Below are 15,856 nucleotides of genomic sequence, written 5' to 3'. Positions count from 1 at the left end.
CCATCTTCATCATCACCACCACCTTTACCATCGCCACCATCTTCATCATCACCACCACCTTTACCATCGCCATCATCACCACCACCTTTACCACCACCACCATCTTCATCATCACCCACACCAAAATTACCAAAATCTTTGGAGCAGAATGAAGAAGGCACCGTTCTTAGAACTTTTGCACCCAGAGGTCACTCAAGAGACCCATAAGCTCCTGAGATGCTATCGGTGGTCTGGGGACACAGGAAGGGTGGTGGCAAGCATGAGGGTCTGTGACAAATCACCTGAATGTGTGACCCTCGGCCCAGCCCCTGAGGCTCTCTTGATCCTTCAGCTCCGTCGAGGGCAGAGTCCTAGCCACCGCTGCCAAGCTGCCCTTCTCAGGCAGTCCTTCGTCCTTCTCCAGATGCCCCAGAAGGTCCAGGCTGCCCTGCTCCGACTCCCAACCTCTTCCTACCGTGTTGACACCCCAAGGGTGACCATCTCATTTCAGCTCCGTCTCACCTTTCCTCATGTGCGGCCCCAGGAGTGCTCAGCTGGAGCCAAGACTAGGGATTTGGCCAACTTCTCAAAGGGTAGCTGTTATTTGGGGCCTTTGCCACCTGCAGCCAGCCCATCCATTTACCAAGGCCTGCATGTGTGCACAGAGGCCTGTGTGATCCTGTGTGTGTGCACAGGCATGTGTGTGAACCTGTGTGTGCACAGTGATCCTATGTGTGTGCTGTGTAATCCTGGGTGTGTGCACAGGGGGCTGTGTGATCTTGAGTGTGTATACCCAGAGGCTGTGTGATCCTGGGTGCACCATGCAGTTATGTTTGTGTGCACACGTGCATATGTGAGCACATGCATGACTGTGCATGTGTGCGCATGCAGAGCCTGGCAGGCAGCTCAGAAACGAGGCTCTCCTGCTCCTGGAAGGAGTGCTGGTGCTCCTCATGCCCCTCACCCATGCTCTCTGCCAACTCTCCCTTCTGCTGTCGCCCCCCGCCCCCCCCCCACCTCTGGGCCCTCTGCAGCACTGCCCGATGGCCCCACTCCCACCACAGAGGACTTGCTTACAGGGGGTCCTTGGGCACCTCCAGCGCTCCTGATGCTGGACAGCAGGGACAGTTCCCACAGACTGCTCAATCAAGGGGGCCAGCCCTGACACCCCTCATGTCCAATTACCTCCCCCAGCACCCACCCATGCTGTCCCCCATTCACCACCTAGCTCTGGCACATCTGCTTCATGCTCGGTACCACACCAAGACTGGGGGGTCCATGTCATGAAGGCCCTCCCCTCCCAACCACCCACCTCTGGGAGGCAGTCCCAGGAGCCTCACCCAGAGACCCAGGGCTGGAACACACAGCTGGCTCACATATTCTAGTCCCTCCCACGTGACCTGAGCTTTGTCTGCTCTGAGAACCCCTCCTTCCAGAAACACCCACCTATGGCCCCCTGAGACCCAGATGCCCCCAACCCTGCCAAGCCAGGATAATCTCTGGGCCTGAAACTTGAAATGCCTTGTTAGATAGAGCAAGCTCTGGCCACACTGACCCCTGTCTCTGGATGGACAAGGTAGGTTTGAAGATGTGGGGGAGGGGGCTGGGGTGGGACAGGAGAGCGAGGGACAGGGTGGTCTCTGGCTGCAGGGAGCAGTGGGAGTGAGGAGCAGATGCCCACCCCACCTCCCATCAGCCGCAGGGGGCCCTCCCTGGAAGGCCCAGGAGGGGAGGGTGGGCCCTAATTAAGGCTGAAAGACTACTGGGGGCAGAGGGAGACTCCCCGGGGTCACCCTCGGGCAGGGAGGGCAGAGAGAGAGAGAGGCACTGGCCCAGAGACCCCACTCTGGGCCCACTCCCACCCTGGGGCTCACTGCACAGGCTCTGCTGACCCCTGGCGGTCAGCACTCGTTTTACACTGCCTCCCACACCTCCACCGTAGTCAGCCCAGGTCAGCGGGGCAAAGCCAAATCCAGGGGCACAAGTCTTTCTGAGATGGCACAGAAGACACATGTGCACATGCATACACACTCACTCACGTGCTCAAGCACACACACACGCTCATACATCCACACACCTGTACAAACGCATGTACATACATGCATACGGGCTCACCCTCATCCGGTCTCACACACTCATCTTCATACACATATGCAGGCTCTCACATGTGCACATAACGACGTGCACGCTCACATTCACATCATCACACATACACACACATGTAAACACGTTTTCACAGACAGGCGTGCACACTCACCTCCTCACTCCCTCACAGAGCTCACCAGCTGCAGCCCAACACTGACCAGTGACTTGGAGGGAAGGGAATTTTCTAGATGATTCTTTATTTTAAAATGTCGGTATTATTCTTGTTCTGTAACTCTTCTGTAAGTTTGACGTCAAATAAAAATTAACAATAAAGACTGCCTGCACCCCTGTCCAGGGTCCACAAGGGTCTGTGTAAAGTTCCCATGATGACTGAAGTGGCCTGAGCCCCCTGCCCTTCGTCCCTGAATCTCCAGGGGAAAAAGCCCAGGTCCTAGTCCCCGCAGGCCTCCCCCAAATTGAGGGGGCTTCTACCACACTTCCCTTTCTTGCTAGGTCTAGCAACCAGGTGGGCTCAGGGGTCTAGTGTCCTCAGGGGTGGGGGAGGGGGGGATGTATCTATACTAAGATGTGTGGTCCCTGCCCTCAGTTCTAATCCTGACAAGGTCCTCCCCCCCCACCCACCTGGGCACCCCACACCTGTAGGCCCACACCAGGGCCCCCTGACAGCTGTCTATTTCAGTGGGGAAGTGGCCTTGCTGCCCAGTGCTGGCCCTGCTTTCCCAGGTGGTCGTTTGAGGCCCAGGAAGCCCGAGTTCAGGATGTGGCCAGTGAGGCAGGGGAGATGCCACCACCACCACCACCCCAGCACCCTCAAGGGTAGACAAGGAGCTCAGGCTGCCCAGGACATCTCTGGGCATTGGTGTGGTCACTCTGCTATGACTGAGTGCTTGGGGCAGCAGCCCTCAGTGGAGCAGACTCAGGAGCAGTGCAGGAGGGAGCCGACTTCCAGGGGAGCCCACTATGAACCTGCCCCTGGGGAGCCCGCTCTGAGGCTGGGCCCAGCAAACCTGCAGCCCGTGTCGCCCAGGAGGCCAGCAGGTGATGCCAAGGAGGCTCAGCCAGGCCGCCGCGGTGCGTGCTGCCCACCTGGGCTCGAGACTCCAGGAAGGTGGGCTCCATCCTGTTCCACATAGACGGCAGCTTGACAAACGGCCTGTGTGCCAACTGTTTAGGAACTAGGAGCCCAGCTTCGGGGCGACGGGCCCAGGGAGGCTCGCTCTCAGCAGCGGCCAGGGCAGCGGCTCTGCAGGAAGGTGCTGACGTAGCTCACTTCCTGCTCAGCTACCTCTCACGGTGGCTGGTTCTGTCCTCTCCAAATCACAAGAGTCACGCTAGACTTACACGACACCGATCGTGTCTCGCTAACATGACACAGACAAGCCGCTCCCCGGTGGCATTATGGCATGGCGGCAAAAGCACCGGCGATGAGGACATGTGAAGGCCTGCAGTGAGAAAGCCAAGGGAGAGGCGCCCTCAGCCTCCCTCCAGCTGAAAGAACGGGAGACAGCTTCAAGCCCGGAGCTGCAATACTGAAGGATTCCGTGGGCAAATGTTGAAGGGTGCAGGGTGCCGTGAAGGGAGGTGGGAAGAACACACAGAGCCACTGCACCAAAAAGAACCAGTCAACATTTAACCATTTCAGGAGGAAGCCTATGGCCAGAACAGACGGTGTTGAAGGAAGAAGTCCCAGCTGCACGGAAGGCCTTAGCCTAAACATGGTCCAGAGCAGACAGCATCTCAGCTCAGCCGCTGTCACTGGAGCAGGCAGCGCTGGGAGCACTCGGCAGACATTTGGAAAGCGGCTGCCTGGCCAACCGCCTGGAAGGGTCCATGTGTGACAACTCCCAAGGGAAGCCGCGCAGGCTGAGCGTGGACATTGTCGACAAATGTAACCGACATTGCATGCAAGTGAGACTTTGCTCAGCGCCATTCCAAACCACTTGCTGCAGGAGTTCGACGCCGCAGATTCAGAAGGGGATGGATTATCACTGAGGTCAGGGAGTCTTGGCAGAAAGCAGAGACCAGGAAGAAGTGTATTTGTGTTTTACTGACTACACCAAGGCACACTCATACGCTTGGAATTTGTGACAAAGAGTGAGGCATCAGGATCGGAGGCAGGCTCATCAACAACCTGTAACATGCAGACGACACAGCACTGCTGGCTGACAGTGAGGAGGACCTGATAACAACTCAGTGTGAGGAAGCCCAACATCTTCACCACTGGACCCGTAGGTCACAACTACGGTCAATGGGGAACGGTTGCGGTTGTCAAGCATTTTGTCTTGTTTGGATCCATCATCAAGGCTCATGGAAACAGCAGTCGAGAGATCAAGGCCTGTTGCGCTGGGTAACCCTGCTGTACAAGCCCTCTGTGATTGTTGGAAAGCAAGGCCGTCTTTGAGGAGCACGGCGCCTGACCTCTATGGCATCGTGCAGTGAAAGTTGCAATTGAAAAGGAAAACAAGAATCAGTGAGGGAGAAGACTCGTGGTGCTGGGGAAGGGTACGGAAAGTCCCGTGGACTGCTGAGAAAAGCGAACAGGCAATCTGTCCCGGAAGCAGGTCGGCCAGGGTGCTCCTCAGAGGCAACGATGGTGAGACCTGTTATCAGGAGAAACTCATCCCTGGAGAAGGACATCGTACCTGGTAAAGTAGGAGATCGTTGCAAAGAAGACCTACTGGTGGGACGGGTGGGACCCCCAAGACGACGCCCTTACCCTCAGGTCTGGAACTGAACTCACCCCGATTAGAACCATCGACCATATAGGGTGGAAAGGGCAGCATTCCCCCAAGGTCAAAGTTCAGAGGGCTGGGAGGGCAGGGGGTGGAGACAGGTAACTGGGTGGAAGGGGGATGAGCGCCAGTGTATTGAGGGGTCTCCCGCCTGCACTGCACCAGAAGGCGCATAAGCTGTTGGTGTGAAGCGGTGATTGTCTCTAATCCTGTTCCTCACTCACAATAAAAGGCTAAAAGCAAAGAGGGAGGCCCTCCCTCAAGGAGCTGGACTGACCACCACTGGGAGGCCGGTGCAGGCCCTACTGTGTTGGCTGCTATCCGAGTGGACCTGACCTTTGGGCCCCTGACAATAAGAAAAGTTGCGAGGACACAGTTCGATCCCAGGCAGAGGGAGCCCCACTCCTCTAGTGCCCTCTCAGCAGCCACGCCCCCACCCCAATCGAACCAGGGCACCAGGGGACTTGAAGCCTGACAACGAGGAAAAGACTACATTTGAAAAGCAGAACCTCCCACACCTTTCCCTACAGGGTGCCCTGGAAGAAACACACGTCCAAAGGCTCAGCCCGGCCGCTGGGTGAGGGCAGGCAGCCGGGCGGTCCAGCAGGCCAAGGGAGGGGCTTACCCTGGGGCCGACTCAAAGGGGCCAATGGGCTCTCCTGGGGCCTCCACACAGGCTCTGGAGATCTGTACCCCAGGAAAGAGAAAGGGCACAAGGCCTGTCCCCCCCCACACACACACACTCCATGCCAGAATAGCTCTACAGGGGGCCAGGGGCCTGGTGCTTGGCTTCCCCCTCACAGTGGACAGTACCCCATGAGAAGGCCAAGGGCCTGGTTCCTGGCTGTCAGCTACTGTGCCAGGACAGCTCTACACAAGCTGCGCTTGAGCCACAGACCACAACATGCCTCCTACCCACCTCTGGGAGCTAGGAAGGGGCACAGAGGGTATGTTTGCTGAGCTGGGTCCCCTGGGAGCAGGGTGGGCCCTGCCATGACACATGGCAATGAAAGGAAGCACCCAAGGCACGGGCTGGGACCAGCTCTGCTGAGGCTTGGAGGCCAAGGTGCCTGGATACCCCTCTTGCAGACCTGGCATTTGAGGGCTCCCTGCCACTGATGGGGCCTTTTAGGACCACAACTATGGCAACCCACGTGACAGTGCTGTGGCCCGGGTGGGGTGGGGGTAGGGTCTTGTGCCCACCAGGGGCTGCAGCTGGATGCGCTGAAAGCCTGAGCCTGTGGCACTGAGCAGCTCTGTGATTCCTATCATGCATCACAGCCCTGCCAGACTAGGGAGCGCCCCTGCTGGGAGGCTGACAATGAGGTGTGGCGGGTGCAGCACCTACTGGTGGGCCTTGACAGGTCTTCACCAGGAACAGCAAGCAATCGGACCCTCTGAGGAGTGACACCTGCTGGGGAGGGGGGTTCCAGGCCTCGGACAGTGAAGGTCCGAGGGAGCCTCACTGTAACACAGATCACAAGCCAGGGCAAGGTGCTCACTGACCGGCATGAGTTATTGGGGGAGGGGCAAGTGGTGTGCGGGGCTATGTGTCACTTGGGGTGGAGCCTGCAGCGTGGCCCGTGAGAGCCTTGAGCAGTGACGCTGTGGAGGCCGGGGTGGAGTGGAACCGCAGGGCTGTACGCCTTGTTCTGGGGAACTGCAGCTTCTCTGTAAGAACGTGGTGCTCAGACGTCGTCGAGGAGCTCATCAGGTGTGAGGGGCAGGCACAGCAGCAACCCACGGACAACCGACAGGAAGCAGCAGCAGGAGGGACACGGCGTGCTAAACAGGATGTTTATTAAGGCTTGTATTCTCCTAGAGGACGGGCCCCGCAGCCCACGCCGTCCCCGCAGCCAGCCAAGTGGGAGAAGGCAGCCGCTCTCGTACAAGTCTACGCGGTACAGCGTGCATCAGTCAGTGGTGGCCACGGTCGGCAGGGGCTGTGGGGGGCACAGCGGTGGCGGGTGCTGGGCCGCAGGTGGGGGCCCTTCCAGGAAGACTGAGGCTCCTGCCGTACGTCAGCCGTGAAGGGGCTTGTTTTTTGCTTTGTACCCATTCCACAGGCCAAGGAGGGCCAGCACAGAGGGTGGCAGGGTGGGCGTCACAACAGCCGTGCCCCACCCTTTACTGGTGGGCTCTCAAGTGAGGAAAAAGGGGAAACAAAACACGACCCGCCAAAACAAAGGGCTCACACCCAGCCCCTTCCGGCGCCCACCACCCACACTCAGTGGGAAGGGACAAGATGGCTGGGGGGTGGGGGGGTGATACACAGAAGTCAGGGGCCTCACTGATCCTAAGTGCCAGGGCGTGCGAGAGCAACCTAATGTCTGCCAGAAACGAAGAAGACTCTGGGCTGTTAGGCCGCGCAGCCCGTCCGGGGGACACGCTGATGGGGACAAACAGAAACCCTTGGTTGGTGAGCACTGCCAGGTCACGATACACAGCAAACAGGCCGGCGCCAAGCCCCGAGCCCGCGCCGAGCAGGACCCGCGGTGGAGCTGGCGCCGGGAGAAGCACCAGGCCAACGGTGTGCAGCCGTCGTTTGTCAGGGCGGCGGGACCCCGACTCTCATTGCTTGCTCCGACTCTGCCGCTCCTGCAAGACAAATGGAGGCAGAGGGGGAGGAGGGTTAGCACTCCAACACCCTCAGGCCACCTGCAACCAGTCGCCTGCCTCTGGGCCCCACCCTCCTTCAGGGCACAGCAAAATGCTGGCACACCATCAAGTTTGAGGGGCACTGCCAGCCGGCTCTACACTCTGGGGACAGGTGACACCACATCCTGGCCTTTCTGAAATTCCACTGTGCTGGGTCAGCACCCCGGCAGACTAGGGACTAGCGGCCCCCCAGCTGCAAAGTTGTCATCCCCTGCCTCCCACCCCACAATTCAGCATTTCTTTACAAATCCCCAGCTGCCCCTGCCTGGAAACCCTGCTGTCCAGCCCTCAGAGGAGCAGATTCAAGCTGCCTGGCCCTGGCAGTCCCTGAGTCACCTGCCTGTGCTGGCCACAAATCCAAGCCCACCAGCCCGCCACTGCCAGGAGGGGTCCGGGGCCTCCAGCAAAATACAAGTAGCGCTCCGGCTGATATGCCAGCACCGAGCACCAGGTCAGCAGGGCATGAGCAAGGGTGCTGGAGCCCCTCCTGGGGACTATGAGAAGGGTTCGTGTGGCTGAGTCCAGGCCCCACCCCCGCCCCACAGTTCGCCAGTGTGGAGGGTGGTAGGCCAGCTCCCCCTGGGCAAAATGTTTGAGATGCCCGAGGGAGCTCCTGCTGAAGGCAAGGGCACTGACAGGCTTGCTGGCCAGAGCAGTGTGCCATCTGCCATGCAGCCAGGGAGGCCTGCTGGGGCAGAAGCCCTGAGACCCACCGTGGGAGCCCATCTCCCACCTTCATGCTGGGGTCCGATAGAGCAGATGGACAGTACTGGACTAGCACCAAAGAGCCACCTTGGGGCAAGCTGTCACAGGCCGAGCTGGCGGTTTCCTGTGATAGGGAGAGGGGGTGGGGGACAACCTCAGGCCCTAAATGTCCACGCCTGTTATCAAACGCCTTGAGCCCTCTGCCACCCTCCACTATGAGAGCACGGTGACTTCCACAAACCCATGGGGACAGTGAGTTTTCAAAGAAGGAATGAGCTCGGGGCCCACACTTCCCAAATGCTGGTCAGCCTTCCCATGCCCCCTCTGTGCTGTGGGACAGCACTCGCTCCCCATGCTGCTGCCTCAACGCGGCTCAGAAAGCCCTGTGCTAGAGGACCTGACTGTGAGTGTGTGTGTGGTGTGTGCGTGAGTGCTCACAGGGCCAGGGGCCAGGCCACCAGCCTCTTCCTGACTTGGCACTGGGCCCAGCTCACTAAGGCAAGGTCAAACGCGATGCAGGGTACCCCTGGCTCACCTTGCGCACCTCCTCCTCCTGCTGCTGCCGCCTCTCGTAGTGGGAGAAGTCATCGAAGATGGAGGTGGTGTGCTTGTAGGAGGCGAGGATCTTGAGCACTTGCTTGGCCTTCTCCAAGGGCACCTCCTGGGTGTCCCGGGAGTTGGTGACGGGCTTGTTGTCGTTGTTCTCCAGCCGGATGTGCCGCAGCTGGCTGTTGGGCACATCCTTGACCAAGATCCACTTGACGTCGAACTTGCCCTTCCACTTGTCCTGCGACCAGACGCCGGCGCTGGTGCCGTAGTCCACTGTGGACTTCATCTCAGCCACGCCGCAGAAGTGCCCACTGCCGTTGACGCTGAAGAGCAGGTAGAGCGGGCCCCTGCTGCCCAGGGAGCGGAAGGCGCCGTCCAGCCTCTTGTTGCCGTGCTCGGTGCTGCACCAGATGGAGTACTTGATGGAGCGGTGCACGTCATCCTCCGAGTAGCTCTTGATGATGAACACGCGGCCCTGCTTCAGGTTCCAGTCAAACTCCTTCGGGTTGTAGCTGTGGGCTGCCTTCAGCTTCTCCAGGACCGGGTGGGGCTCAGCCCCTGGGGCTGCGCTGGGCTGAGCACTGCCGGGACCGGTTCCGTCACTGCCCATCCCCGCCCCCTGGCCAAAGGCTGCGTTCCTGTTGCGTGGGGCTATCCAGCGGGTCTGGGGCAGCGGCTGGGAGTTCTGGTACGGAGGCGGGGCCAGAGGGGGCGGATGCAGTGGGACAGGCTGGACCAGGGGCTGCGGGGGCGGGGCCACCTGGGGGGAGGGCACCTGCTGGGGAGCTGGGGCCTTGGTCAGGGGCCCCTTGTTGTCCCAGGTACCAATGTCCATGTTATGCTTGATGGGTGGGGGCGGCATTGTGCCGCCCATCACAGGCCCACCCTTGCCCTTCACCTTGGGCTGGGCCTTGGCCGGCTTGCTGGCGATGGCTGCCCAGGAGGTGGGCTTTGACACGGGCAGGCTGACACTGGCTCCCCCGTTGCCAGAAAGGACACCAGTCATCACGGCACTATTCACAACAGAGCCCACGGTCTTGACAGCAGACGTGGCCACATCGCCGATCTTCAAGCCCACCATGCCCTGCTCCAGGCTGTTCATGCCAGGGGCCTTGCTGAGGGTGTCACCATGGAAGCCTGCCTGCCCGTCCACGATCGTGCCACCCAGGGAGCTGGGCGGGTAGGTGTAGCTGCTGCCGTAGGCCGAGCTCTGCGTCTGCTGCCCCTGGGACCCGCTGGCCCCCCATGCCGAGAAGGCAGGGTTCTCGGGGAAAAAGTTAAACCTGTGCTGGTAGATGCTGCTGCCCAGGCCGCCGGGCTGCCCAAACACGGCATCATGCATGAAGTGGTGGTCCCCGTTGCTGAGCTGTCCGTAGGGGGTGAGGTATGGGATGGGAGGGTCCCCTCCTGTCGACCACGGGGCCTCATTGAGGGAGTAGGGAAAGCTGATGGACGGCGGGTAGTAGCTGGACAGGTAAGGGTCGGTCATTGAGGGGTAGCTGCTGCTCTGTGGGGACAAAAGCACAGAGGATCAGGCGCTGCAGTGAGGGCAGCCATGAGGCCAACTCAGGCCAGCACCCCACGCTGCAAAGCCCCGCCCCCAGGACCAAGACCAAACCAAGAGAGTGACCAAGCTGGTCGGGGAGGGGCAGCCGCACACCAGCTCTCTTACTGGCCCTGGGTGTACTCCGAGTGTCCTGAACCCGGGTAGCCCAAAGCCCTGCCCAGAGGTAACATGCTCAGGGCACAGCAGCCAGGGTGGCGAGCACAAGAGGTGCTCTGACTTCCAACTCGCTGAAGACAGCATCTGGAGGGGCCCACCTCAGAGTGCTCATCCAGGAGCAGCCTTCCCCAGGCCCACCCTCGAGGACCCTTCTCCTCCATCACTAGGCTGATGACAGAGGTGACAAGGAAGTCCCAGATAGGTCTTCCTAAGCCCCGGTGCCACCGCCAAGTGCAGCACACCCTGTGCTTTGTCGCGGGTGAGGCTCCTGGGAGAGGGGGCACCAAGGGCACAAACTGAGCCCACCCCACAGCCCTCAGGCTCCAAGTTGACCCACCACTTCACAATCCCCACCCCCACCCCCAGCCTGGCTGGCTGCTGGGCACCACTGGACAGCTCCGAGGAGCCACTTTCTAGTCCCCGGGCCAGGTTTCCTTCCGGACTCTGAAAGCAAGGTGATGTGCGGGGAGACCTGAAGGAAGCCAGCACACTGGGTGGGGGGAGTCAGTGCTGACTCACAGCGCCCCCTGTGGGTTCTCGAGACTGTAGTTGTCTACAGGAGTAGACAGCCAGGAGATGCTGGTGGTTTTGAACTGGCAACCATTCGTATCACAGCCCAATGTGTCTGTGTCACTGCTCTATCACCAGGGCTCCTTTACCACCAACCAAGCAAACAACAGGCACCCCCACCCCTCCCCCTCCCAAGTGACCGGACCCACATGCACAGTTAGCACGTCTCCACCGAGACAGAAGACAGCCTGCACCCTCACACACAAAGGGAGGTCATGACGGCCAGTGACCGGGACCGAAGCGGGGGCACTCTAGAAGCCAGGACATGCTGAGCACCACTGTAAACGTGGGGAAGGTGGGCACTAGTGTCACACACAGGAAGGAGACTCCAACTCAACCCGAAATCCTGGCCAATCCCTGTGAAGCAGCTCAGATGGTCCTCACCCTGCAAGCTGTCTGTCACCCACAGGCTCCACATACCTGCACGTTATTGACACCCATGTTTGCATCCTCCTACCCACAGGCACGTAATAGGAATGACAAGAAACACAACAAGGAGAACCACACTGATTAACTCATTACATTACCAACAGTCCACTGAAAACAAGCAGAAACCTGAGTCAGTTACGGGAAAGTACAACTTTTGAAGACAAGTACAAAAACACCCAAGTCTGGGCGTGTCCCTCAGGACAGTCCCTCCGCAGCAGCCCACAGCTACCGCCACCGAGCCGACCCAGACTCACACGGCGCACAGGGCAGAGCAGAACTGCTGCTGACTTAGACTGGAACCCCTGGCCCTGCTCTTAGCCCCTGCATGGCCAGGGCTCCTCACAGCGGCCAACAAAGGGAGCCATGGCCAACAGTGGACGCGACATGGTGCAGTTTTGCACAACCTGCTAATGGGAATCCCGTCCAGGCTCCGCTGTGTCCTCCTAGACACGCTTCTACAAAGCGACCGTGGTCACCCACCCCTGTCCTGGGAGGGGCTGTATTTCTGGGTGCATGTGCCGGGAGCCCAGCAGTCAGGCGAGGACGTCTCGCTGGTTGGGCAGCACACCGACATGGGGTTCTGTGATGCCAGGGGAACACAGCACAGGCAGGTCCCTCGGGCAGCAGGGGAGCCCATTTCCAAGACACGCTTGCGTTTTCTACAATGAAACTTCTCCTGGGTCAAAGACAATGTCTTGCCAACAAAGAGCGCAGACACGAGTTTCAGCTGACCTGAGAAGGGTCCCCTGTGAACGGCACACATATCCGGAACTCAGGACACCCAGTCCCGAGCACACAGCACCCCCACCCCTGCACCCCTTACTTTCAGCAGCCTGAGTGTACCTCAAGGCAGAAAACAACCCTCTCTCCTTTTAATCACTTTATCGGTGACTTGTACAGCTCTTATCACAATGGTGTGGGTCTCAACAGTGGCAGGTTCCGAAGAGACCGCCAACTGCAAAGTGTCAGCATCGCAACTAAAATACGATGTCCGGTGCAGCAAATACGCACACCCGGCCAATTACCGTATACACTCATGTACACGCCAAGTTTTCCAGCACATTTTAAATGCAGTCTTTGTGGTAAAATTAGGAGCCTTGGCTGGCACTCGGGTCGGCTTATACTTGAGTCTATATGGTACTTTCAAATACAGCTCTGCTACTGGTGGCCTCAAAACCATACCTGGCTTCTCAGAAGCCGACACTCCATTAAAATGCCAGCACCGGGGATCTGTGGGTGTCACCCTGCGCCCACGGAGGAGGAGGCATGGCACACGTGGATGTGCTGAAACCCTAACCAAGGGGCTGCTGGCCATCCGCTGAGCGCTCAGAGTCAAGGAGCTTGACTAGTCCAACCACCCGAGACCTGACCTGAGCGCCTCTGTCGCAGCGGCTGATCGGAGGCCGGCCGCTGCAGGACGGAGACGATGGCACACTCCAGGCAGCGCAGGAGACCCTCCTGTGCTCAGAGTCCCACCTGCAGTAGCCAAGGGTCTCCTGTTTCCCTGTGACGTGCCTTCAGAGTAAGCTATGAAAAAGGAAACTCGCCCCCAAATCTAGACCCGCGGTCTCAGAACCACGGAAGGCACGCTCCTGGTCTCCCCGTCAGCCGACTCAGAAAGACCACTCTGACTCCAGGAGGTGCCAGCGGTGTGTGCGCGTGCGCGTGTAGCCACTGCAGAACTAGTGCAGTGGGTGTGCATGCATGCCCTTACTGCCCTCGGGCGAGGCTCCCAAACTGTGAGTGACAGAAAAACAAGCCCCAGGTGACATCTCAAGCCCAATCTAAGCCACTGAGCTGAGTGGGCTTCTTCGTGTGTCCTTACTCTGACAACGGAGAATGTTCTGCAGCAAAACCAAGACCACGGGCGGCGACTCACAACCAGCGCCATATGGGGACCCGAGACACTGTCAGGGAAGTGTTGGGCTGCCAACCACAAGGTCAGGGGTTCAACCTCATCAAAAGACAAGGTTCTCTCTCCCACACAGATGCACAGCCTCAGGAACCCACCCGAGGATTGCTGAGTCGGAAAAGGGCGACGTGTTTTAGACAGATGAGGCAAAATCTGTACAGGTTTCAGAACACGACAAAGACTAGCCATGCCGCATCGCCACTGAGCCGATCCTGATCACAAGGCATCGTGCTTGGCAGAGGGGCAGCAGCAAAGAGGCAGGCCCCCACGACATGGACCGACACCTGGCTGCCACAGTGAACGCAAGCATGGGCACAACGGTGAGGACGGCGCAAAACGGCAGCGTCTCGCTCCACTGTGCGCGGAACCGACTCGACAGAACAAACAACAGCAAAGACCTGGGAGCAGCCACCTGCTGCCTGCACCAGAGGATCGCCCTGCCAGTGGGGGCACCAGACCAAACTGCACGCCCCTGCTGCCCACCCTGTCCTCCTCTAGAAAACAAGATGACGGGACACCCCAAGCTCAGGGTGCTCCCACCTGCAGCAGGTGCTTCTGGAAAGCCATCATCAACCAGCACAGGGCACAGGCCCCAGCGTGATGTCGGCCAGGTTTCTTGCTCATGGGCACAGGTGCACCTGGGCCGTCCACTGTGGCACTGGCCTTGGCCAGTCTCCTCTCTCCCCCAGGTGAGGCAGAGTGGATGCCACGCAGCGGGACCACCGCACACAAGGGTTCCCAGTTTACAAAAATGGGTCTCAAGTAAAGTGAAGTGACCCTGCTTTTGGCATACATTAAGTCATACAAAGAAAAAGATCACTTCCTGCCATTCGCCGACGGCTGAAAAAGTCCACATCCCAGCCCGGCCAGGTCAGCTCGCAGAACCCAGGGAGTGAGAACCTCAAGTGCTCTGGGAGGGGCGAAGGGAGTCTGGCTCTGCTGCTGTGAAGAGGTGGGCAAGGAGGATGGCAGACTCTCTCTATTCCACCAGAGGGAGGCCACGCCTGGTGAATTTAAACAGCGGCGGACGTTGTTTTTAAACCTCAGCTCTAAGGAGCCCAGTGGCTGGCTGGTCTTCAACAAGGGGGATGTGTCCCTGTCTGGACAGGGAAAGGTGTGTCATGGGCACCTAGTGGGTAGTGGTCAGGAGTGTTGCTAAACAACCCACAATGCCCAAGACAGCACCGCCTGTCCCCGTGTTAAGGTTCTGAAGTCCACAAGAGAGAAACCTTCAACTACCTAAGAAAACAGGTGGCTCTGACACACACAAAACCAAACCAAATCCACTGCTGCCCAGTAGATTGACTCACAGCAATCCTACAGCACAGGGTAGAGCTGCCCCGTGGGTTTCTGAAACAGTAACATTTAGCGGGAGCAGGCAGCCTTATCTTACTCCTAGAAGATAAGGAGCTGCTAGAAGTTTTGAACTGCTGACTGTGCAGAGAGCAGTCCAGCATGTAATCACCACTGACCTTGCCTGGTGGCCACCTTGTGAGAGGCATTACTTCCTCCAGGGAGAGTGGAGCCCAGCTCTGTACATCACTCACGGCCCACGTTCAGCATGCAGCCTACTGTCAGAGCATACAGCTTCATTCACATTCTTAAGAAGCCCAGTTCGTGACAGAATGCCTCTTTTGTTGAGGATAACAACAAGATTAGGAGTGCGCCCGAGAGGTGTGTCATGAAATGCAGCCTGGCACAGACGCGGGCAAAGGCTCACTGAGCATACTCACCTGGTTTGACTGTCCAGAAAGGTAGGGCTCAAAGTCATGGTCATGGACAGGGTCCTTCTGATGCAACGAACCATTTTGTACTAGGAAAGACAAGTTTCAAGACAGTATCTTTGAATTTTAAGTAAACATTTTCACCTGGGAAATCAAAAGTCTCCTATGTTCGTTTTGCCCAGCTTTACAGTTAAAAATGGTACTTTCCCTTAAAAACCTACTGGTGGCGAGGCTGCACCGGAAAGGTTGACACAGTAACGGGAAGGCCCAACTGCCAACGATCCGGGCTGTGTATTTGATAAAGAGTTGATGCTAATCTGCTCAGAGGCTAGGTTCTGGTGAGCAGACACTGCCCCAGAAGATGTATTTCTGCAGAACGGGGTCCCCTGCCCTCCAGCCACCAAGCGGCTGCAGATCGGTCCTTTGGGGGAAGGGCTGCACGGGGCAGGCTTCTCCGAGGCTTTTGCTGGGCGGCCCCTGCTTAGTTTCCGCCGTTGGAACGAGGGCCAGAAAAGGCGAGTGGGCTAAAGACAAGGTTGGGCCGTCTCCAGACCTACAACCCGATGAAGCCTATCTGGTTACACCCCAGGAACAGGCCGGTCAAAAACGGCCCGGGGGAGGCGGCCAGCGCCCCTTACTGGTTCCCCGGGACTCTTGGGGAGAAGGGATCCCCCCGGCCGGCGCTCTCCGGGGCTCGGAGACCGCGCACGGGCTGCAGCTGCTTCCGTTTGGCCGCCGGAGCCCGGCTCCCCCGCCCCTCCCCCGCCCG

At 58.8% G+C, this 15,856-nt stretch overlaps 1 protein-coding gene across 2 annotated transcripts; it reads right to left on the bottom strand.

Annotated features, from left to right (window-relative positions):
- Positions 1-6,600: 6,600 nt before the first annotated feature.
- On the bottom strand, positions 6,601-15,646 carry YTHDF1 (YTH N6-methyladenosine RNA binding protein 1). 2 transcript variants are annotated; one of them, XM_045296973.1, is made up of 4 exons: positions 15,097-15,646; positions 8,716-10,236; positions 8,209-8,304; positions 6,601-7,415 (listed from the first exon to the last, which is right to left on the bottom strand). In XM_045296973.1, exons 2-4 carry the CDS (start codon positions 10,216-10,218, stop codon positions 7,389-7,391), a joined length of 1,626 nt encoding a protein of 541 aa, XP_045152908.1. In that variant the 5' UTR covers positions 10,219-10,236; positions 15,097-15,646; the 3' UTR covers positions 6,601-7,388. The 2 variants fall into 2 exon arrangements, with proteins under 2 accessions (XP_045152908.1, XP_004716099.1); XM_004716042.2 differs by lacking the exon at positions 8,209-8,304 and having other exon boundaries at positions 15,097-15,643.
- Positions 15,647-15,856: the final 210 nt, after the last annotated feature.

The sequence above is a fragment of the Echinops telfairi genome, unplaced genomic scaffold (genome assembly GCF_000313985.2).
Source record: "Echinops telfairi isolate 266 unplaced genomic scaffold, ASM31398v2 ScPeMD7_7414;HRSCAF=8452, whole genome shotgun sequence".
Lineage (NCBI taxonomy): Eukaryota > Metazoa > Chordata > Mammalia > Afrosoricida > Tenrecidae > Echinops > Echinops telfairi.
Note: the sequence above shows the minus strand (reverse complement) of the source record. Positions and strands in the feature narration are given on the sequence as shown.